The 24,957-nt window shown below is 33.5% G+C and overlaps 1 protein-coding gene across 1 annotated transcript in view; it reads left to right on the forward strand.

Moving 5' to 3' along the window:
- Positions 1-24,957, forward strand: part of USH2A (usherin) — an 815,986-nt gene that overhangs the window by 105,429 nt on the left and 685,600 nt on the right. Inside the window, 3 exon segments of the mRNA XM_032639255.1 lie at positions 24-208; positions 679-900; positions 2,059-2,152. Of these exon segments, the coding sequence (XP_032495146.1) occupies positions 24-208; positions 679-900; positions 2,059-2,152 (501 nt within the window).

The raw sequence follows: 24,957 nt of genomic DNA on the forward strand, positions 1-24,957 counted from the left end.
CAATAATTAACATCCATTTTCAGGTGTTTTACATCATCATTCAGTTCTCTAGTCCACAACCAACAGCAGTAAGGATTCAAAGGAAGAAAGACAGCAGCCTAGACTGGGAGGATTGGCAGTATTTTGCTAGAAATTGCAGCACTTTCGGAATGAAAAACAATGGAGTATTGGAAAATTCTGATTCTGTCAACTGTCTTCAGCTTCCCAAGTATGAATATTTTTAAATGATTGTCTTTGAATGTATTTAGGAGTTAATTTTAAGAGACTAATGAGCAGTAGTAACCTACATATAAGCTAACCAGGTTGGTAGAGACTTCCTTCTACCACCAACTTTCTTAAGGCAGATTTTTCTAGGACTCCTCCCTAAATTGAGTTTTAAACAATGTTTAAAATTCTTGTAAAACGTTAGAGTATCTCTTGCTTACAGTCTCACTTGTGCTTTAAAATTGATTTTCAGATTGTCTACCAAGTTATCCTATATTAATAGGATTTTTATTATGTCCTCAAGGAAATGTTTTACTATATTTTTCTGTAATGCTCTTATATTGTTTGTATATGAAATATATGGAATACGTTTGTTCTCCCAGCATGAAGAATTTAAGCTATTATTAATATTGTGTTGTGATTTTTGTTTTGTCAAAAATATGAATATCTTATGATTTCAAATTTCATCAACAGTTTTACTCCATATTCCCGTGGTAATGTCACCTTTAGCATCCTAACACCTGGACCAAATCATCGTCCTGGATACAATAATTTCTATAATACCCCATCTCTTCAAGAGTTTGTAAAGGCCACACAAGTACGACTTCATTTCCATGGACAGTACCATACAACTGAGGCTTCTGTCAGCCCCAGACACAGATACTACGGGGTCAATGAAATCACCATCACTGGAAGGTAGTGTTCATTACCAAGGTTTCGAGTGTGCTTTTCATTATGAATATTGTTTCTAATTAGACTTTTGTCATACTTATTTTAAAATACATTAACTAAAATTTCAGAGCAAGCCAGATTCTAATCTTCATGTACTGAATTGGTTTCATACTCTTAAGATTTTGCGGGGAGATTTGTATGCGAGTCTTTGCTGTACATAATATCACATTATTAAAAAATCAATTTTCAAAAGCTGTTTGGTTTAGAAGTTATACTATGAATCCAACTGAGAAAATATTTACCAAATATTTTGCTTGGTTTGTTCTGGAATATAATTTTCAAGTATTCTTGAAATCAAAGAGCAGGAGCTAGATTTAGAGTTACAACTATAGTACCAGCTAGTTTATAAGTGTTGGGCTTGGTCTCCCTGAGTCCACAATTCACAGTTTTATGAGGAATATCTGTTTTCCTTTAAAGGAAAGATCTCATATACTCTAAGTAATTTATAGATACCTGATCTAATTGAGAACAAATTTAAACAAATGAATAGCTGGAGAACTAGGAGGCAGCATACTCCCTAGTATGGAAATTGTGCATATATAGACAATATTTAAAATTGGTTTGTGCTGGAAGAATGATATATCTTGTGAATAAAGAACGTCTTTCAAAACAGATCAGAATATCAACATGTAAGTGTTATTTTTTAAGTCATAGCACAATGAAAAAATAATACTATTAAATTTTCACCCTCTAATTTTGGGGAAAAAATTGGAATTTGTTAACTTTATTTTCCAGTTTATTCTGAACTGTATAGTCTTAACTGTGTTTTCAGTAGTTTCAGTAAATGCCTTTTCTTGGCAGGTTTGTCACATGGTTAATATAGGTGTAAACAACCCAAGATGGGCTTGAAAATTACCTTCATGGTCAATGTGGTTTGGATATTAATGACGATCCTTCCCGTACTTAAGTTAATTTAAAACTGTTATGAATGTATACATGATTAAAGAGAAACTAATTTTTGTGTTAACACATTTGTCTCCCTTGTTGGATTCACATAGTGGAGATTTATATATATATATATATATATATATATATATATATATATATATATATGTAGATCTTTAAATATATTCATGATTGAGCTGGTGTTTCTAAGGAGTTGTCTGACGCTCATGTTCACAGGTGTCAGTGCTGTGGTCATGCTGATAACTGTGACACGAAAAGCCAGCCCTATAGATGCCTCTGCTCTCGGGAAAGTTTCACTGAAGGACTTCATGTGAGTTCTCTGTTTATGCATGGGAATCTCAAAAAAGAGGGGTTGGGATGTTGAATATAAATTTCTTAAACTTGATTTGGTCTAATTTCTGGGTATGAATGAAAGTAAATTGATATGAACTTAAAATGTTAATTATTTCAGAAAACTTTTTCATAAAGAAAAATTAAAGCCATCAATAAATTTGAAAATTTCATTTAAAAATACTCTAAGAGGGAAATAACAACTAATACTAAACCCTGAGATTTTCTTTTCCCTTTCTTTTTTCATCTTTGTTTCATCAGCATTATCATGTTTATCATATTTTATAAAACAATTTTTAAGGTATCTGAATAGATGGCACTAAAAAAAAAAAAGGGTCACGTTACTAGACCTAAAGGGTAAATTTGTGCAAAGGTACATAGAGAGATCTTTATGTACTTGCATCAATCAAGTTTAATTCATTACTGATAGCAGGAATTTTAAGTAGTTAATTTGAAAATCGACAGTAAAGTTACTTAGAAATTACATTATTTTAGCTTGTCTATGATCATCAGGGTAAGTTTCATAGTTGAAGTGGAAATTTAGCTACATCTTTAGGAATAAGAGGTAAATGAAAAAAATTTGAGAGCGATTTGTTAGAAATATTCAGCATAAACATCAGTAACAGCTCATATGAAAGAGGGTTACAGCAGCAGTAACAATCATACCAAAAATAAAAGTTAAGAGTATGGAGTCTTCAGTAAATGGTGTTTGAAACAATTGGCTGCCAATTTGTAAGAAAATAAAGTTCGAGGCCTACCTCATGGCATGTACAAAAATCTAGGCGCTTAAAGAATTAAGTGTAAAAATAACTTTAAATTTATTAAAATAACGATTAGAACAGTATTTCTAAATCTCAGGTGGGGGGGTCTATATAAGTGTAGCATATGAAATAAAGAAGTATATCAGGAGTCATGAAAAAATATTGACATATTTTTTCATATAAATATTTAAAATTCTTTATAGTGTAAGGACTAAAATAACTATAGTGTAATGATAAGTGATGGGGCTGATAGAAAATATTTACATCGTGTTAACAGATAAAGATTTGAGAGCCCTCTAAAAAGGCAAAACGCACTATTCTTCTACAACTACTGCTTACACTTCTGACACCAGATGCATGGGGTTTTTCTACACAAAGCAATTCACTTCTCTGTGGACACCAACTGGGTGTCCTACAATTTAATTCAATTCTGACACTAACTGGAAGTATCACAGACCCCATGGGTTTAGAGGTCAGTCCCACCAGAGGAGCTCTCACTTTAGATGCCAGCTGCAAGTAGTCGGTCCCCAGGTTAACTACAACTTCGGTCTGACTTAGCTGCAAATTGGGAGCTCCCCAATCCCCTTTTTGGTTTGATAATTTACTAGAATGGCTCACAAAACTCAAGTAAATACTTTACTTATTAGATGACCATTTATTATAAAAGGATGCAACTCAGGAACAGCCCAGATGGAAGGGATGCATAGGGAAGGTAAGGAGGAAGGGGCGCAGAGCTTACATGTCCTCTCTGACCATGCCACCCTCCCAGCAAGCACCTCAATGTGTTTATCAATCTGTGGGCTCTCTGAACCTCTTCAGCCAGAGTTCTTATGGAAGCTTCATTATGCATGATTGATTAAATCATTGGCCATTGGTGATTGAACTTGACCTCTAGGCCCTCTCCCTCCCTGGAGATCCAGAGTTGGGGCTGAAAGTTCCAACCCTCTAACCCTGGCGACCAGCCCCTGTTCTTAGGGTGTTTCCAAAAATCACCTCATTAAAATAAACTCAGGTGGGGTTGAAAGGGACTTGTTATGAGTAAAAAAAGATGCTCTTTTACCTTTTTGTTCTGGAGCTATTTTAGGAACTGGGGACAAAAACCAAATATTATAACAAGATAATGTCCCTATCATTCTTATCAGTTAGGAAATTACGAGAGTTTTAGGAGCTGTGTGCCAGAACCCAAAAATATAATATATTTTATTATGTCACAAACCCTAATACACAAAAACACTTTAAGAATAATTAGAAAAATAATAATAATGAGCAAATATGTTAACAAGTAATTTACAAAGAAGAACTGACAATTTTCAACAAACATATGAAAGTTTACCCAACCTCAGTTTTAATTAGAAAATTGCAAATTATAATAAAATATTGTTTTTAACCTATCAAATTAGCAAAAAGTTTCAAAACTGGTAACATTTAGGTTTGTGAGAATGTGAACTTTTTATATATCATTGATGGAACTACCAATTGGTACAAAAATTTTGGAGGGTAATTTGGCCATATGTATATTAAAGTAAAGTTGTATATACAATGAGTTACACTATGTAGTTGTCATTCTAAAAAGCAATTCTGCATTGACAAGAGTATGGAATGGTTGTATCTGTATCTGTGGTTACATAAACATGGGATTATAGGTTAGTGTATTTTAGCTTTTAAAATAATAGCACTGCCTCTGGACTCCTGTATGACTTGTGAGCTTCCTTGCCTCCTAGATCTTTCCCTGACTTGTTTCGTTAGTCACTTCACTTCTCTGTGTAGTTGGTTTTAGAATTTCATGGAATACCTTGTTCTTTTAAAACCATCTGTAAAGGATTTGGCAAACTCCATTTCTGTCGTCTGAGATTCTTAATCTAATTTGTTTTTGACTACAACATTAGTGCATATAGTTCAATGGCAAGAATATTATCTAAAATGCAGGCTTCCTCTGGCACATTTAGGATGTAATGCTGATCTTCAGTTTCAACTCATGGTCTTTGATTTGGTTACAGCCACCTTTCTTTCTATGTGCTCAAACCAAAACTTCCATGTTCTAATTCAGAGGCCCCTTTCAACTTTTTCTCCAGATCATTGCTTTATACTGCTGATCTATTTATTTATATATTTAGTCTTCCCCATTAGTTGATAATCCCTCTGAAAAAAGGAATCTTCTACAGTTTTTGGATATCTAACACTGGAGGCTTTGAGTTTGATTTGATTAGTATATCATGAAAACAAATCTTTTGAAAAAGCATTGATTTTAATGTTTCATTGTATGGCTTATCATGTTGTCGCAGAAAGGAAATTAATTGGATTAACTTGATTGACTCACTCTTCATTCAGCCATAATTGTGTGTTTAAATTTTGGGGATTTTGATTTGTTCTTGATTTTAAAGTGACATTTATTTGGTTTTTCTTAGTGTCTTCTCCTTTTAATCCTTTAAGATAGACACTTCTTTCCTGGCAGTCAGTGATTTTTTTCATTAACCTCACCCTTCCTCTCCAAACCTATTAATTACCTAACTAAAAAATGCTCTGGGATGAATTGAATAGGGCACTTTGATCTGAATCTGTCTAGTAAATGCAAACTGAGGACTGGCTAATACATTCATTTGATATGTTGTTATCTGAGCTTCTCTCGCTTTATTTTGACTAGTTAGTTCCTCTCCTCCGCCCTCACCCCCATCTCTCTTCCTCTCCATGCCTCATTCCATTTTTTCCTTTTTCTCTCTCTTTAACTGCTCACGGTTAAGTGATTGATATTTTAAGATTCTTGCATGATTTCATGCTTCCCCTTAAAAATAGAGCCATTAAATGTATCACGGCTTATGATTGGTTTCAGAAGTCAAGTTGGGATTTTCAGACTTGGTCTCAGGTGGTGACTGTTGGATTATGAACTAGTGAAATAATTAACTATAATTTAGGTTGAGAATATGTTTTAATGCTTCTTGTTTCGACACTAAGTGCCTTTTGAAAACAAAAGTTTCAAAGTTGACTTTTCTGTTATTTTCCTCCTGTCATATTTTGATAATTTATGAATGTAGCCATAAATAAAAAAGCAACAAATATCATTCACTTACCAAAGTTTGGCAAATGCAGCTGAAGGGAAAAAATAGACGGTTAAGTTGAATGATTTCTCAGTCTTATGATATTTTCAACCGTGTGTTGAAAATAAAAAATGATTTTATAATGCATTGATAGCACGAGCTTCTCTTTTGTTATCATTCTAGATATTTTAATACATGTGGGACTTAGGTATCTGAAAAAGTTGTCTTAAAATAACTTGAAAATATATTTAATCAAATGCTTTTCACGTTGTTCCAGTTTTTAAAATAATAAGTTTTGGTATATAAGCCATTCATATCCTATTGGAACCAATGTTCTTTTTAAAGATCTGGACATAATCCAAAAAGAATGTTTTCAATTTCACAGTATTATGCTAGCCATTAATAATATTACTCAATAAACAGGGCTTTTGTGAATTATATTACAGCCATTTGGTAAACAGATGAAAACGTAAGATTTGAGAATATGCCAGTTCTGGGCAATTGTCAGTCCTATGAGAAAGTGTTTTTAGCGGAGGTGAAAATGAATGAAGTCGGGGGAAAGGAATGGAATGGTGAATTCAGAAGCATAGTTCATATGTGGAGCCATTCTAGAGAATTTTCTGTATGAAACATTCTTTAGTTGTTTATAAAGTTGATGTTAGGAGCTGGTGGTCCTCAGGTGGGAACAGTGTTTAAACAGTTTTTTCTTTAATTTCCAACAAAAGTTTTCGCTTTTCTTTCTTTCTTTTTTTTTTTTTGAGTTCTCTTAATTAGAAAGTAGTCCAATACTATGCCCATGTTCCCCATGGCAACAGTTGGCTAACTCAGGGTAGCAATTACCATCTTCAGAACATTATCACTGTTCAGTTGCTGCTAAATTTACCACTGTCCTTAGCTTTATATCTAGGTGACCTCATCCACGTTAACTACCTGTCTTCAGACACTTTTAAACTTCTGAACCCTAAAAAACAAAACTCACTAATACTGACACTTACACTAGTAGCCAGAATACATGATTAATTATTTTGGGTATAGCTGGATTGGCAGTCTATTTCATAGCTCCTATTTATTTTGTGCATTCATAAAATTATAAAACTAACACATAACCAAAAACAACTCAAGAAAATCTATTACCAAAAACACCACTGACTCTAAGATGAACTTCAAGGCACACTTACTTTTTCTTAAACGTTCTGTGAAACCTAAAGCATTTATCTTCAGGAGGCTGACTGACTCTCCTCAGTGCTGTTGGACTGGGAACTCTGACATATTTTGGTATGGTATTGGCAATTTTAAGGCTTTGACTTTAATGTATTATGTATGCAATAAATAAGAATGGCATATTTCATTAATAGAGAATAATTTTTGCGTACTGCCACATTTCTTCCCTCCAAATGACTGAAGCAGTGAGTAATTAATTTACTGATCCATTTTAGGATCAATCTATGGAAAAACAAATCCCAATAGACTGGATGCTATTCAAAAACTTTTGAGCAGAGTTGAATGATTTAAAGTAGATTTCAGGATTACATGGCATTGAACTTGCATGGATCATATGATTGTTGATACTGTTTTAAAATGAGTAATTTTATTTTATTTGGATAATTATTTTCATTTATGTATTTTTAACTTAAATAATTTTTTGAGATAATTGTAAATTCATATACTAGTGTAAGAAATAATACAAAGAGGTTTCTTGTCCCCTTTACCAAATATGACTCATGGGAACATCTTGCAGAACTACTGTTTTTCCTTTTTAAATCAACTTTCTTGAAGTATAATTTGAGTACAATAGAGTATACCCATTTAAAATTGTATAGTTTGGGGCTTCCCTGGTGGCGCAGCAGTTGAGAGTCCGCCTGCCAATGCAGGGGACACGGGTTCATGCCCTGGTCCGGGAAGATCCCACATGCCGCGGAGCGGCTGGGCCCGTGAGCCGTGGCCGCTGAGCCTGCACGTCCGGAGGCTGTGCTCCGCAACGGGAGAGGCCACAGCAGTGAGAGGCCTGCGTACCGCAAAAAAAAAAAAAAAAAAAAAGTATAGTTTGATGAGTTTTGGCAAATGTATCCCCTCATGTAATAACCACCAGGATCAAGATATAGAATGTTTTCCTCTCCCCACTCTTTTGTGTTCCTTCATAGTCAATGTCTCCTCCCAAACCTCAATCCCAGGAAACCACCAATCTGTTCAATGTCACTGTAGATTAATTTTGCCTGTTCTAAAATTTCATATCATGGAGTTATTCAATATGTGTTATTTTGGTACATAGGCTTTGTCGACCTAAAGAATGCACAACATGAGAGTTGTGAGTTAAGTTTTATTTGAGGCAAAATGAGGACTGCAGCCTGGGAGACAGCATCCCAGATAGCTCTGAGAAACTGCTCCAAAGAGGTAGGCAGGTAGGTCAGTATATATGTGATTTTGGTGAAGGGGGAGTACATGCAGTCAAGCGCATATTGTTTTGCAGAAGGTTTCTGCTAGTCACGAGGGGTAGACATCACCATGAAAGATTTTACTGCTTTTCTAGATATGAGGAGATACAAGAATTGGGCTCATAAAATTGGCTCCTGAAAATACCTATCTGAAGACCTGTTCTACCCATTTTTCCCAGAGCACAGAGTGCCTCATTGCTGTTCTCCACCTGAGCTCCTTTCAGGGGGGTGTTGAAAGTCAGCAGCTGCAGCAGCACATAATTTAATCCTTGTGGAGGTAGATGGCCAGTGCCCATGGCAAGGGCCAATTTGTCATTGACAGCTTCTACATCCCATCCCCACAACTCCTTTGTACTTTATAGATCATTTCCTAACTAGTCGTATTATTAGCTTTATTGTAATAAAGTACCTCTGGTCCACCTGCTCAGGAAGTCCATTATAACTATCAAAAAATATGTGTTAAGATCATGGCAGAATACAACCTAGGAATTGGAAGCTTGTATATGGAACTAACTAGTCTATGTCAACTAACATGGTGGCATAGCTACAATATAGGTCTTACTTCTTTTCTCCTCCTGTCTGGCACTTTCTTTACCTGGTCTAAGAGTTCAAGTATTGATAGAATCTAGCTTTAAGAAAAGTGTTACCCATTGAAACTTGCATCCTTAGAATTTTTCATTTTCTTTTAATAGCTGCATGCACCTTTCAAGGGCTCTGGGCCAAGAATGATGCGCTGACCACTGCCTCTGCCAAGCACGGGCACTTTGTTGGCTACTTAACTAGTCTTTCATCATCGTGTGACATCATTGTCTGCAGGGGTGGTCAGGCATTCACAGAGCAATTTATTAGGAACCATGAATACTTCCTTTATTCTGTGGCTCTGATTTGTGACCCTTTTATAACATTAATCATGGATTTTATGAATTTTAACTAAAATCACACCATCAGTATGCATTTTTGTTAGTATTATAAATAGCAGAGCCAGCTTAAAGCATTTTATATAATAAACTTTCCTACCATTCAATAATTTGAATGGTGCCAGCGTCACACTCTACATTGCTTTTTATGTAAATGGATATTTCCTGTTATTTGAGAGAGTGTATTCCTTTAGAGCACTGAAGTCCAGAAGTATGAGTCATCATGACTAACTTGTGTCATATTTTTATTACACATCAAACTTTATGACTTCTTATGTTTTCTTTTTGCTCACAGAAATTTTTTTACTGTAAATGTATTTCATTTTATATGATAGTTTTGTAACACTAATGAATTAATTCATTTTCATGTAACTAGCATTCTGGCAGTTAGTATTATAGAATCTCCATTAGATGTACATTTAGTGAGTCAAGGTCAAGAATTTCATTTCCTATCTTACACGTGGATGATATTATTAATCTTTGAAAAACACTTATACTTGTTTCCCTGAGATAGGTATATACATAAATGTCTTTAAAATGCAAGTTTAATACGTGAAAAAGAGGTTAGGATCAAAGGGGGATAGATTGAGACAGCTTTATACAAGAAGTAAATAGAGATGATGAACATATACAAATGAAGAAATATGATATCTAAGGGGATAAGGGTAAATAATTGTCCAAAGCTGAGGAATGGCATGATTCTTCTGAATCCTAAGTAGACTATGAAAAAAATACATAGGTAAGATATAATGAATCTGATGATCATCAAAGACCAAGAGTGGATACTAAAAAGTAACCAGAGAAAAAGATAAATTACTTATAGATCTGAATTTATAAGAAACTGTGACATTGGATATCTCAATCCACAATAGAAGCCAGAAGACAGTGGAATAGTGCAATACCTCTGAATTCCAAAGAGAAAGTAACCAACAAACCTAGAATTGTATTTGTAGCTGAACTATCAATTAACAACAAGGGAGAAAAAATACATTTTTGTCTAACAAAAATTTATCAACTTTACCACCAGTAGATTCACTGAAAGAATTTTTAAAGGCTGTACTTCATAAAGAAATATAATGATTTCAGAAAAAAAGGCCTGATGTGCAAGAAGGAATTATAAGCAAGTGAACCAGTAAATATATATAAGCTGTATTAAATAATAATATTGTTTAATAATGATATATTTAATAATAAATGTAAACTCTATTAATAATAGCATTATAGATGGTGGAGTGTATAAAATAGCAAGATACTCCTAAAATGGACATTAAAATACAATTAAGGGAAAGGGAAATATTCGACTCCAGCCCCCTCTAGTCATCCTGCTGTGTCTAAGGGGTCAGACTGAGGGACTGTTACACACTCATTAAAAGCCTGAGACCTAATTATAGGGCTATTGAACACTTCTCCACACCCCACACCTTAGACCACATCACTAAAGGCGTACTTTTATGGAGTTCCTTTAATCCAGTACATAATGTACAGTTTTCAAAAAAAAATTAAAAGGCATACTAAAAGACCAAAAGTACAGTTTAAAGAGACAGAGCAAACTTCAGATCCAGATTCAGATATAGTAGAAATGTTGGAATTATCAGATTGGGAAGTTAGAACAACTATAATTAATATGCTACAGGTTCTAATGGGAAAATGATATAATATACAAGAACAGATGGGTAATGTAAGCAGAAAGATGGAAATTCTAAAAAAAAAAAAAATGCTAGCGATCAGAAACACTATAACAGGAATGAAGGATGTCTTTGATGGATTCATTAGTAGACTGGACACGGCTAAAGAAAGAATCTCTGAGCTTGAGAATATGTCAATAGAAACTTCCAAAACTGAATAGCAAAGAGAAAAATTATTTTAAAAAAGAAGAATATCTAAGAACTGTGGGACAATTACAAAAGGTATAATATATGCATAATGGAAATACTAGAAAGAGAAGAAAGAAATGGAAAAGAAGAAGCAATAATGACTGAGAATTTCCCAAATGAATGTCAGACACCAAACCAATAGTCCCAAAAGCCTGAGAACACCAAGCAAAATAAATTCCAAAAATTTACACCCAGGTATATCATATTCAAACCACAGGAAATCAAAGATAAAGAAAAAACCTGAAAAGAAACCAGAAAAAAAAAAAAACACCTAACCTATAGAGGAATAAAGATAAGAATTACTTCTGACGTCTCAGAAACCATGCACACAAGGAAAATTAAATATTTCAAGTGTTGAGAGACACAACCCACCAACCTAGAATTCTGTAACTTGCAAAATTATCCTTCGAAAGTGAAGGAGAAGTGAAAACTTTCTCAAACAAAATTGAGGGAATTTGTTGTCAGTAGACTTGTTTGCAAGAAATTCTTCAGAGAGTTCTTCAGAGAACAAAGAAGTTCTTCAGAGAGAAGGAGAATGATATAGATCAGAAGCTTGGATCTACATAAAGAAAGGAAGTGACTTAGAGATGAAATAAGTGAAGATAAAATAAAACACTTGTTTTTCTTATTTTAATTGATCTAAAAGATAAAAATTTGTTCAAAATAATTGCACGATATGTTGGATTGGCCAAAAAGTTCGTTCAGATTTTTCAGTAAGATGGAAAACCTGGATGAACTTTTTGGCCAACTCCATACTTGATGATTATAGCTTATGTATTAGTGAATCAAGTGGCAGCAGTGATACAAGGGACAGAAAGGATCCAGGGGTGCTTTGTTTTGTTAAAGTACTTATTCCACCCATGAAGTGGTGTAGTGTTATTTGAAAGTGGACTTAGATTAGTTGTAAATTATTGTAAATTAGTTGGAAATGCATATTACAAACTCTAGGACATCCACTTTTTTTTTTTTTTTTTTTTTTGTGGTATGCGGGCCTCTCACTGTTGTGGCCTCTCCCGTTGCGGAGCACAGGCTCCGGATGCGCAGGCTCGGCGGCCATGGCTCACGGGCCCAGCCGCTTCGCGGCATGTGGGATCCTCCCGGACCAGGGCACGAACCCGTGTCCCCTGCATCGGCAGGCGGACTCCCAACCACTGTGCCACCAGGGAAGCCCGGCATCCACTTTTTTAAAAATTAAAAAAAAAAAAAAAAAAAAAAAAGGATAATTGATATGCTGAGAAAAGAGAGCAAATGGAATCACATCAAATGCACAGTGAAAACAACAAAAGGCAGAAAGAGTGGAAGACAAAAATAGAATCAAAGAATGAGGGCAATGAATAGAAAAGAGTAACAGATACAGTAGGCATTACTCCAAATATGTCAGTAATTACTTTAAACATCAATGGCCTAAACATCAATTAAAAAAGTTTGTCAGAGAGGATCAAAAACATGACACAACTATACATTGTCTACAAGAAACCCACATTAAATATAAAGACACATATAGATTACAAGTAAAGGAATGGAGAAAGATATATCATGTTAACACTAATCAAACGAACACTAGAGTAAATACTGAAATATTAATTTCAGACAGAGCACAGTTAAGAGTAAGGAAAATTATTAGTGATAAGATGGGGTATTACATAGTGGTAAAAGGGTCAGATCTACAAGGAGACATAACAATCATTAATGTGCTTGTGCCGAACAACAGAGCATCAAAGTACACAAGGCAGAAACTGGTAGAAGAGGAAGTACAAATAGATGAAGTCACTGTCATAGTTAGAGTCTTCAGCACCCCCTCTCTCAGAAATGGGCAGATCCAGTAGGCAGAAAATCTGTAAGGGCATCGTTGAATTCAACAACACTTTGAATCAACTGGATATATAATTGAACACCTGTAGATTACTTTGTCCAACAATTGCAGAATATGCATTCTTCTCAAGCTCACTTGGAACATTCACTAGATTAACCACATTCTGGGCCATAAAACGCACCTGAACAACCTTAAAAGAAATCATACAATGTGTGCTCTCAGACCACTTGGTTCCAACTGTGGGAGGATATTTTATAAGTGTATATAGGAGTACATATTTTGGTGGATCAGACTAATAGGAATATCCAAGGCAAAACCTACCAAATGATGTGTATGGTGGAAACATCATTGAAAAATATTTAAAAGACCTAAATTATTGGAGAAGCACACCATGCTCATGTAGAGGAAGATTTAATATAACAGATGTCAGTTCTCCCCAATCATAATGTAAATTCAGTTTAATTCTAATCAAAATATTACAACAGATTTTTTTTCTGTGACTTGACAAACTTATTCTAGCGTAAAGATGATTAGAGGAGTGAAAACAGTGGAAATAAATTTGGGGAAGATAGTGGTAGGGTCTTGCCCTTCGCAATAATGTCTTATTATGAAGATAAATAACATTTTTCCCTTGGACTTTTGGGCACATGAAGCACAAACTAACAAAGGAAGAAATTGGTAAATGTGGCTATGTTAAAATTAGAAACTTCTAATCATCCAAAGCTACCTTTTTAAGAAAAGAAAGAAAAACTACAGACTGGCAGATGATATTGGCAACACAATGCATATAACAAAGGGAACTTTTAAATCATACAAACTAATTGAAAAACTTAGTAAAATAAGGAATGGGTAATTCACAGAAGAGGCCAGAAGTGGCAACTTAAATGGTCAATCTACATATGAAAACATCTGAACCTTTACTGGTTGTTGATAAAGTAACCAAAACTATGAGATAACGGTTTATTACCCATGAGGTTGGTAAAGATGAAAAAATCTGAAAATTTCAGATGCTGACAAAGATGTGAATTACGTACTGAGCACTGATACGCCACTGATGGGAAGGTGCCACCACTGTGGAAAAACAATTTGCAAATATTTAAATGAAATACAGCAGTGGATCTGAATGAATATAAGTATTGTGTCAACATTGGACTTCTCGAACAATGGAGTGCAAAAAGCTTGTTTTAGAATAATACATACAGTATACCATTTATGTAAAATTAAAACCACGTAGAACAATACTATGTTACAAGTAATACAAAAATACAAAGTACAAGTATCAAGAAATACTTGTGAATGAATATTACTAATTTCAGATGTTATTGGTAGGGTGGAATGTCTACGGCATTTTATTTTATTTTCGTCAGGTGGTGAATAAGGAACACAATTATTTGCTGTTTTTATAAATTTTGCATGTCTTAAATATCTCAACATAATTTTCCTAAAATATAATAATTTGATTTATTAATCTATTAGGAACATATTATCTACGTTAAGTATTCATCCTATCGGTAAAGACAGTGGAGGTGATGCTACTCTCTTCAGCATGGAATAACCATTACAAAATTAATGATTACTGTGTACCCTTATTGTTCTAAAGTGAAGGTTCATCATTTGCTCTCTTCATTTAACAAATATTTATGAAATGCCTTCTATGTGTAGAGCCTTATGCTAGAGTACAACCATAAAAATCTTGATTATAGGTGCAAGTATTTGAAAATACTGACGGACTTTCATTTATGAAATTCAAAAAAGATTCCCTGGAAGACACTAATTACTATAATAAATAGAGATGACTTTAATACAACAAGTGATTCAGGCTGACAATTTGTCAACAAATATTGTTGACATTTTAAATCTTAAAAGGAAAAATTAAATGCAACTATACTAATAAAAGGATTTTTAATTTACTAATGTAGTACTCGTGTCTAGCACTAGATAAAATTTGGAATATAAGTTGGCTTTATATCCAAATAGTAACTCAAATGTATTTTTATGTCTACTCATTAAACGACAGAGATAATGGATTATGCTTCTTAATATATGAATCCATATTTTGTATTATGTATATTATTTGGAACAGTTGCATGTAAAGAACATTTTTAATATAATCCATTTCCTTTTCATTAAGTTTCTTTTCAAAATATGCAGTTTATACTATACAAATGTGTTCTTTACTCCCGGCCATATTTTCTGGCCTACAAACAGGGTTAAATTATTATATTACACAGTAGAATTGCTTTGGCTTGGCCACTACCCACAAACTTGAGCAAATCTTAAAGTCCTCCTTCTGGACTCTTGGGGGAACCTGTTGTATCTTCACATGTGTCTTTTTAGTGCACTGAACAAGTCACACGATAAAAAGAAAGGGGGAGAAAAAGAACAGAAAGCTCAAGGGAGAAATCAAATATCAAACACCATCAGTGTTCAAAATTAATGAATAAAACTCTGGAGCCCATCATCCAGGTGCTTCTGCTTCATTCAACGACTAGCCGTAGTTAGATGGTCTGTATTCACAAATCACATGGTAAAGAACCCTGTGCTTAAAAGTACGTAGGCTATCAGTTATATTTATACAGAGACGATGTGTAGAACTGAATCAGTTGTCTGAATAATTCTGCCTACAGTCTACTTTTGCAAGTGTAGATTTTGTTTCACACATTATTAAAATTTGTTTTATTGGATGATTTTCTAATCATTGCACAGTGCCTGTAGAGGTACAGACAACGCATTGCATGAATTAGAAAGTTTCTAAAAGTAGCCACCACATATTAATAGTTGAATTGCCAGACAGGCTTTGTGTATTAAGTATTCACAATCATTGTATCGCCGCCACTGTCTGATGAGTATTGTCGAATAGTATTAGTAGTTATTTAATTGATGCTATTAATTTTGGCACCTAGAAAGCAGGTAAGTACAATTTTTCTGTGGGCACTTTAATTATATGAGAATTTCTAACTAGGGGAAAGATAATTACCGAGAAAGGAATATATCATTGAAGGCTAAATACATGAACATTTCTGTCTTCTCAATGGTGAAGCGTGGTAATTGTTTTAAATTTGCTAATTAAGATTACATAGTAATCCATAGGTAAAATTCTGCAGGTAAAATATTGCATTTACCTTGAAACCTTTTATGTTACTATTTAATTAAATACTGCACATACTAAGGTACCATCCAGCAGCATGTTACAAATGTAAGCAATCTGTTAGGTCATTCCTCCATACATTCATGCATTTATCAAACATATATTGATCACTTATTGTGTGCAAAGCATTCAGCCATTTTCTGTCTAGATTCTCTCCAGAGTTGGAAGTTTTATCTCTGCTTCCACACCCACCCCACCCAATCTAACATGATGATAAATTAACAAGTTTGTGTAACAATACCTTTATGATTGGAATGTTAGAGATACCTAGAGAAACTTCTATTGGAAAAAATAGTTACATGAGTACCCTGAAGTTTTTATGTTTGTAAAGATGATTTCTCTATCTAGTAGACAAAAGAAATTACACGAAATGGCATCATTTGAATTACAACTACCACTACATTCAAAGGAAAGAGGAAGCTTGAGTAGGGCCTGAGGACAATTATTATTATTAGAGATTTAAGACAAAATTTCCAACATACTGGTCTGGCTTCTACTGATGGGAAAGGAGCAATTTACAGACCTTCCAAAGATCTCTAATTCATTTAGGCCATTTGGGAATAGTGTAACAAATAACCTCTTTTAGCTCAGTAAGTAGTACTATACTGACTAAAAAGTGAGCAGTTTATAATCTCTCACTTTGAAACAGATTGCCTTGTTTCCCTTCCCATAGAGGCAGGGGCTGCCTACATACCTCTGAATTTTCCAGCCAGGAGTGGGGTGACTCCTAGTTTGGGTTTCCTGGGCTCTGCCATCCTGTTTAGACACTGAACAGAAGGAGGTAAGAATGGACATCTAGCCATAGTGAATCCACTCAACACCTCCCTCCCTCAGAGGTCATTTTCTATCCCTGGAGACAGTCTAGCATGGTGATTAGGAGCAAGGGCTATCTATCTACCTATGTATGTATGTACATATGTATCTATCATTTGTGTATCTAAATTGAATACCTCCTATGTGTTAGGGCTTCCTCTAGGCCCTGGAAATATAGTAATGAATAAAAACCAACAAACTTTTCTGCCCTTAGAAATTTTTACATTCTAGTTTATACTAGTTGACATTCTACTGGATGATTTTAGAAATTTATTCAATTTCTTTCCTATTCCTCAGTTTTCTCAGTTGTAAAATGGAGGTAATAGCAACTCCTACTTCATAGGTTGTTGGAGAGATTTAGTCATCAAATACATATGAAGCACTTAGGCCTGACACCATAAGCCTTAGCTATTCTTAGTACATGGGAAGCATTGCCTAGATAAAGACATCTGTGGGCATTTTACTGTTGAGGGTAGAAAGGGAAATAATTTTGTCTCACTTTTGTTTTTTTTGCTAGAGCCAGGAATGAAAGAAATGAATTCACTGATAGAAATGAGCTTTCATTGCATCAACCGTTCATTGATTTATTCACTCATTCATACATTCATTTGTTCATTCCCTCACCCAGTAAGCATTTATTGAGCAGTTACAAAGTTCCAGCCATTATGCTGGGATTCATTAGATCAATAAAATCTGGTTCCTGCTTAAGGAAGCTCAGAATCTAACAAGGACAACAGAGAAGTTAAGTACTATTATAATATTCTATGATAATTGCAGTGATTTTAAAAGCATAGACAAAATGCTCTTTTCTCTATGCGTGCTTAAGGAGATAAGTCAGTACCCATAGTTCTTCTTTGCACCTCTAAAATTTTAGCTTGTGTGGTATGCACTAGACTTTAAAAAAAGGATTATTTCATTTATTTACCAGAATTGTGGAATTAACTACTTTTTGTAAATTTTCCAGATGTGATCTTTTAAAATGAACATTAAAAGAAGTTTTAATCTGTTTTTTGAAATCATTCAAAAACAAATTGTTCACTTCCTCGTTTTCTTAACCTGTGACTGTTAAAGACAAGTTGTTTTTGATGACTCATGGTCATCATTATGAACTTGAGCTTTCACAGGGCATTGAGTCTGTTGGACGGTTGAGTCTGTTGAACTCTTCTGTTAGTAACTTGTGGGATGACCCCACCCACCTCCCATCTTCCCATGGCCTTTATGTATTTTTGGCTAAGAGGACATTTTCTTCTTCCTTCCTTCAAAGACATAATGAGCATTTAAGATTGCTGGATAAGTGACTGAAGAAATGTGTTGCTGCTATAGTTATATTTTTGAAAATGGGACTGTATGTATGTTTGTACTTTTTCTGTAAATTTGGATCAGATTTGAAATATTGGCAGTAGTAGATCAAAATTGAGACTGATGGGAATAGAGTTGATAAAAGTGCTTTTGGACCTGTGGATAATCTTTGAAAGACTGTCTTTGCTAGTCTGTAATAGTAACAAAAGAACACTATTCCAGTTTAATGGTCTAGAAGAGAGAAATGTCATTGTGTAATATTAATACATAATGTAGTAAAATAAATGTCATCAGTGTCTTCTATATTCAATGATTATTCTGTGATTTGTCTACCTGAACATGTCAAAGTATTTGGCTGCAACTTAGGGGAGTTGATTAGTAGCCTTTAAGATGCTATCAGAATGAAAGCAATGAAATGAATCAGTTGATAAAGGTCCTCACCCTGATATAACCAGTGTCTAACCTTATAATTTGAACAACCAGGGACATATCAGGGGGAATCCAGTTGGTACAGAAGAAACTGAAACATAATCAAAAGTGACAAATGATCAACTGGAGATTGGGAGAATGTTAGGTAGAAAAACATTTGGTTCAGAACCAAAATATAAGATATACAACTATTTCTAGATGTTAAATGAAACTTTAAAAGTCATTAACCGAAAAGATAGAAATAATTGTGAGAATTCAAACATTTACTCATCATGCCCTTAATTATTATTTCTTCCATTTTGTCATGATATTCTTTGTATTATCGTAAAAGAGTTGTGAGAAACAGAATTATAAGATGAAAAATGTAACAATTTTATGAAATGTTGTAACCAAAAAATAGACTACAGAGTATTCCTCCTCTGTTATCTGTCTTTGTAAACTACATAAAATGATAAAAACACAGCTTCATGCTTAATATCAGAGGCCAAAATGTGTGTCAAGGTGCCATAGTTGTGTATGTTTTAAATCAAACTTTAAAACAGAAATTTAAGCTGTCATTTCTCAAAATCCTTCTTCTATATGTTAATCTCATCATTCTGAAAATTTTCTATCGTTTAAAAATCATATTCTGTTTACTGGTAATTCATGTACTCTTTCAGCCTACATTATACTCAAAAAGAGTTATTTCCTCTGTAGTATCTTATTGATCTGTGTGTAATTTAAAATAAGAACATTTAAATTTTCTTAGCTTTTCTTAGCAAAATGGTACATGCAAATGATGCAAATAATGTATAATTTTCCTGTATTCATACATGCAGTTGCATTTTACTTGAACACAACTTTTAATACATTAGTAATAAATGCACACTGTGGAAAGAAATGTTATAAAAAGCAAGTCATCTGTAACCCTACCACCCCTAGACAACCTTGGCAAATAGTTTACATCCTTTCAGATATTTTATTATTGATATTCTACTAAAGAAATCTGTGTCATCTATCTCTGTCTTCTTAAAGTTTTATCTCTGTATTCATATTCACAGATGAGTCTACCTTTATCTAGAAAATAGGCTTATACTCTACGTACTACTTTTCACTTGGTTTTTAAATTCAAATTGTATTATAAATACTTATCTACATTTGTCCTTATGAATGGTTGCATTATATTTCTTTGAAATGTTGTAACCAAAAAATAGACTACAGAGTATTCCTCCTCTGTTATCTGTCTTTGTAAACTACATAAAATGATAAAAACACAGCTTATAAAAACACAGATATATGATATTTTTCAGCCATTTCTTTACTTTTGGACATTTATCTTGTATCCTTTTCTTTCCTATTATAAAGACCACATTATAAAAAATTCTTTCTCAAATAGTTTTAAAAAATGTACTTTTCTGAATTCCCAGTGGAATTGTTGGGTCCAGTGGAATGTACACATATGCTGTCCTGAAAGCTGTGGACAAACTCCCATCCTAAAAATATTGTCTGTCCTGGCCCTTTCTACAAACTCTTGCACCCTAGTGTTAGAATTTTTTTTTTCCAAAAAAAATTTGAGAGTTGAAAAATGATAGCTATGCTTGCTTTCTCTAGAAAAGGCTAAAATCTTACCAATATTTATGTAGGTTTTTTATTGTCCATAAAAAGAAGGCTAGCCACCTAACAACTATTTGGTCAGACCCAAACCAACCCATTAGGTTAGTAGCAAATTCCTCTTTGTTTTTAAACATTAAAGGAGCGAGGACTGTATCTTTAGAATATCAATAAAGTATTTAGTTCAGTATCATTTACAAAAAGGCTTTTTGATAATGGCTTCTAAGTTGACAATAAGGATGAAATCTCAAAGGAATCTTTTTAGATCACAGTCTAAAAGCATAAACGTCCGTAAGAATATCAAAGGAATGCTTTTGCTGGATTCACTCCACTAATTCATGTAGGCAACGTCCCAAACTCCAACAGCCGGCAGTTGCTTTGTTGAAGACAAACTGCATCTGTAATCAGTGTGACAGGACCACAGGTTGCATATCATCACTTCCACCAAGTTATGCAAGAAAGCGTAACTTGAATAATATTAACACCATCATTGGGAGAGCACAGACGTCAATAAGAATACTTTTAAATGAAGTAAAAAAAATAGACTTCAGGCATTGAAGCAAAATTTTGCATTTGGCCAAGGTTTTGCAGTGGGATAGAGTTTTTAAAACTTTGGGAATGAGGTTAATTGCATGGCTAATTGACGTGGGGAAGAAAATGTAATAAGCGCATTTCTCTTCTCCAAAGCCAGGAGGTCAGAGTGAGTATTCATCTATCCTTCTTATCCACACTTAGGGCTACTAGAAATGATATTCTGGTGATGTCTGATGGCTACTAGGAATGAAGTGTAGATGGGACCTCCTCAGTAGTTGTAGCTACAGATGATAAACCAGAAATGCATTTTGGTCATAAATTGCTCCTTGGTCCACTCTGTAGGCTACATCGTCTAAATCAGACCAGTACGTTTATGATCACAAAAATCTCCTATCAATGGTTGTAGACAATATATTACATAGGGACTGTCTTACGTGCTGCTGGTGTCATTTGAACTTGAGATCAACACCTCTGTTGGATTTTTACCCTGCTTGTCCTTCTCATTCCTCCTCCTCCATCTTGTAACTTCCAGATTTTGAAAGCGTAGTATGTGCCAGGCTTTGTGTTGAGCATTTTTTATTTATTTATTTTTATTGGAGTATAGTTGATTTACAATGTTGTGTTATTGTCTGCTGTAGATCATTTTTAAAATATTGCCACTTACCCTCAGATTATTTTGAGTCAGTAACAGTTAAGGTGTTGTGTTACATTGCCTTCCTTTTAGAGATGAGGAATCTGAGATTCAGAGTTAAAGTAGACTCAGGGACTTATTGTTCAATGATAGTTTTCACATTACTTATCCTCTTTGATCCTCAATTGCTAATCTAATAATAAAGTAGTAGACAATGTTTACTGAGGGCTTATGATGTGACAGACACTCTGCTAAGTACTTGGACTTTACAACATCTCTAAGAGGCAGGAATTATTACCCCCCATGTTAGATGAGAAAAATAAGCCTTAAAGAGTTGGAATTAATTATACAAAAACACAGGGCTAGCAAAATCAAGAACAGAAATCAGATGTGGGATACCATATAATACAAAGCCTAGAGGATTCAATGTAATAATTCATTTAAAATGCTTAATATAGTTCCCAGAACGTAGAAAGTATGCAGTTCATGTTACTTTTCACAGTTAGTGGCAGTACCAATAATTGATCTAAGATGTCTGACTTCAGCCTATGCCTAATCTCTAACTTTTGACTATACAAGATAAATTGATTTACAAATGGTTATTGCTGATGAGAGAAAACTTAAAGAGGTCAATTCCCCCACTTTTAATTTTTTTTGGCCAAAGGCCCGTAGTTGACAATACCCTACTGAATGCTACGTATCTTTTACAAAATGTGTTTCATTTTATATTTTTAGGTGGTTTATTGCAAGTCATCAAATACCATGCAATTGTGAACACTTTACATAAACATTACTGTTTATTAATTGTTCCCATTGTACCCCTGTCTAAAGTTTTTCAAGAATGACTTTGTTTCGAAATAAGTATCATTAGAAGTGAATTTTCAGTTAGCAGCTTAGCAATTGTCTATTAAACTCCTACTGTGAGGATGACTACAGGAGTATAAAAATCAGTAACTTGCATTTCCTGAAAGATACATGTAAGCAAACCGATCATTTGAGTTCAAAGTGATAGGAGCAGGGTCAAGGTATTAATAGAGTGCAGGGAGAGAAGAGAAGAGGGACAGCTGTCCAGCCCAAAGGGTTATAAATGATCTTGCGGAAAACAGTCTTCTTCATTCCAAGACAAATATGATACCGATTTTTTTAATAGGCCAAAATGTAAGCGTGCATACTTTATCAATAATTAGAATGCAGCCTTACCTGACATGAAAACTGACTTAATATTACATTCTCTTCTCTGTCTTTTTTCTTTTCCTCCTCAGCTAAGTAGAAAGACTCAATGCATTTTCATGCTAAACTTTTCAGCATACCATAAAAGAACAGCGCATTGGACAATTAAATTCTTATATTTTTTCTTTCTACATTTAAAAATATTAAGGGAAGAAATTGTTCAGCCATGAACTAGTAGGGCAAAATAAATACTGGAAAAAAATGCTTTTGACTAGAGTTTGTTCCAATGATAATTATGAAATATGTCAAACTGTTCTGAAATAGTAGATACTTATTGCAGAAAATAGAAAAAGGAATGACATTTGTTGTCCAAAATAGTTTTAAAAAATGTTAATTAAAAAAAAACAAAGGGCTATTATTGTGAACATATGGGGAGACTTTTTGATACTTTATTTTACATGGTTTGACTCTTCTGGTTCCTAATTTATGTATGTGACTATGGAAAAAGTTGGGTACTTTCAGAAGTCACGTTAAGTGTTTTATAGCCAAAAAAAAAAAAAGGTAAGAATGTACATATTTATTGGTATGTACATATTTATTTCAAATCTTATCTAGAATCAATCATAATTTAAATGCAGTGTAACTTGACAAACTATAATAGGTTTTAGGTACAAAATGAAAATTTGTTCATTCAGACATTGAAATTAACTTGATAAATACAAATACATATTTATTCCTTATTAAAGCTTTAAGGCTTTATTTTAATGTCTGTATAAAAACATGGAGCAATAGAATTTATGACTATAAATGCAGAAATCCTACATAACTTTAACCATTATTTACCATTAATGATGTTGAGTTTATTCTAAGAATGCAAGCATAGATTTTAATTAACCTCTTAACCTGTAACATAATTTTTCAGTTCAACAGGTCAGTTGATTCAGAACATTTAATAAAATTGACAATATTTTGTTTTTATATAAAATCACCTTGTTTATTTTGGAATAGAGATTTCTCCTTTTAAGTGATAAAGATCATCTACCTAAAATCAATAGTCAACATCATTATAAAAGTTGTAATATTAAAGACATTTTCATTAAAGTCAGAAATAATACAAATATATCCACGTTCACCACTGTGGCATGCTTATTAACTATGGTGCTAAAATTTTTGGCCATTAATGTAGAAGTGAAGTAGAAAAAGAAAATAAAATATAAGTATATATTGAAAATTATGAACTAAATCCTCACTATTTGACAGGCAAAGAAAAATGTACCTAATGTATGAAAAGATATTTAAAAGCAATAAGAAAAAATGAATATGCAAAATAAAAATGAGCAATTTTCTCACAAAAATACTATATTTTATCAAAACTAGATGAAAAATATAAAACCTTACTAGTAATCAGCAACATACATACTGAAATAGTGATTGATACTTTTCTAAAATCAAAATAGTGAAGAGATAATCATAGACTTTAGTTGAGCAGAACACAAGAAAATGGACATTCTCAGATACTACTTGTGGGATTATAAATTAGTTTAATTTTTCTAGAAGAAAGTGGTCATATTTCACAAAATCTTTTAAAATATTTACATTCTTATGATACAACTTTATCACTTATAATTTTGTTAAGGTAATATCCACAAGAAAAACAAAAAATTAGAAGAAGCAAAATGTTTCTGCTGTAGTTGCAGACTGGCTAAATAAGTTATTTTATGAACAATATGATAAGTAATGCAATAAAATTCATGATATTTAATGATAAGAGACTATGTAATAGTATGGGTTATAAGTGTGTATATGTGTGTTTTTGTGTATTCCTAATTTTGAGAAAAAGGAAAAAAATACACATAAGTTTTGAAAAAATCATTAAAATATTGTAGCTTATCATTTGGCAGTTGAATTAGCAGTGATTTTTATTTTCTACTTCATTTATTTATTTTATGAAAAGGATAGTATTACTTTAAGTACATAATTATGCTAAAAGTTTAACACAGTTCCCATGAATAGTTCCTTAATCTATGGAATAAATTTTGCTTTTTCCATAAATTCTATGTATATTAGATGCTAAAAGCACTAATTTAAAAAAATTCTAGCCTTTAATTGATCCAGTACATAACAGGTCTGTTTTAGTTAAACACCAATCCTCTAAAAACATGGTTCAAATATTAGTTATCATGATAACCTGTAAGTAACTTCATAAAATACAAATTTTGCTGCTGGCTTGTCAGTCTACAAATTATATGTATAACTGTTGCACATCATGATCAGTGACCAATCACGCAGCTTCTTTCACTCTATTGGTGACTGGTCAGTGCACATCCATTAATCAGTTCGTT

Source organism: Phocoena sinus, chromosome 1, assembly GCF_008692025.1.
Source record: "Phocoena sinus isolate mPhoSin1 chromosome 1, mPhoSin1.pri, whole genome shotgun sequence".
NCBI lineage: Eukaryota > Metazoa > Chordata > Mammalia > Artiodactyla > Phocoenidae > Phocoena > Phocoena sinus.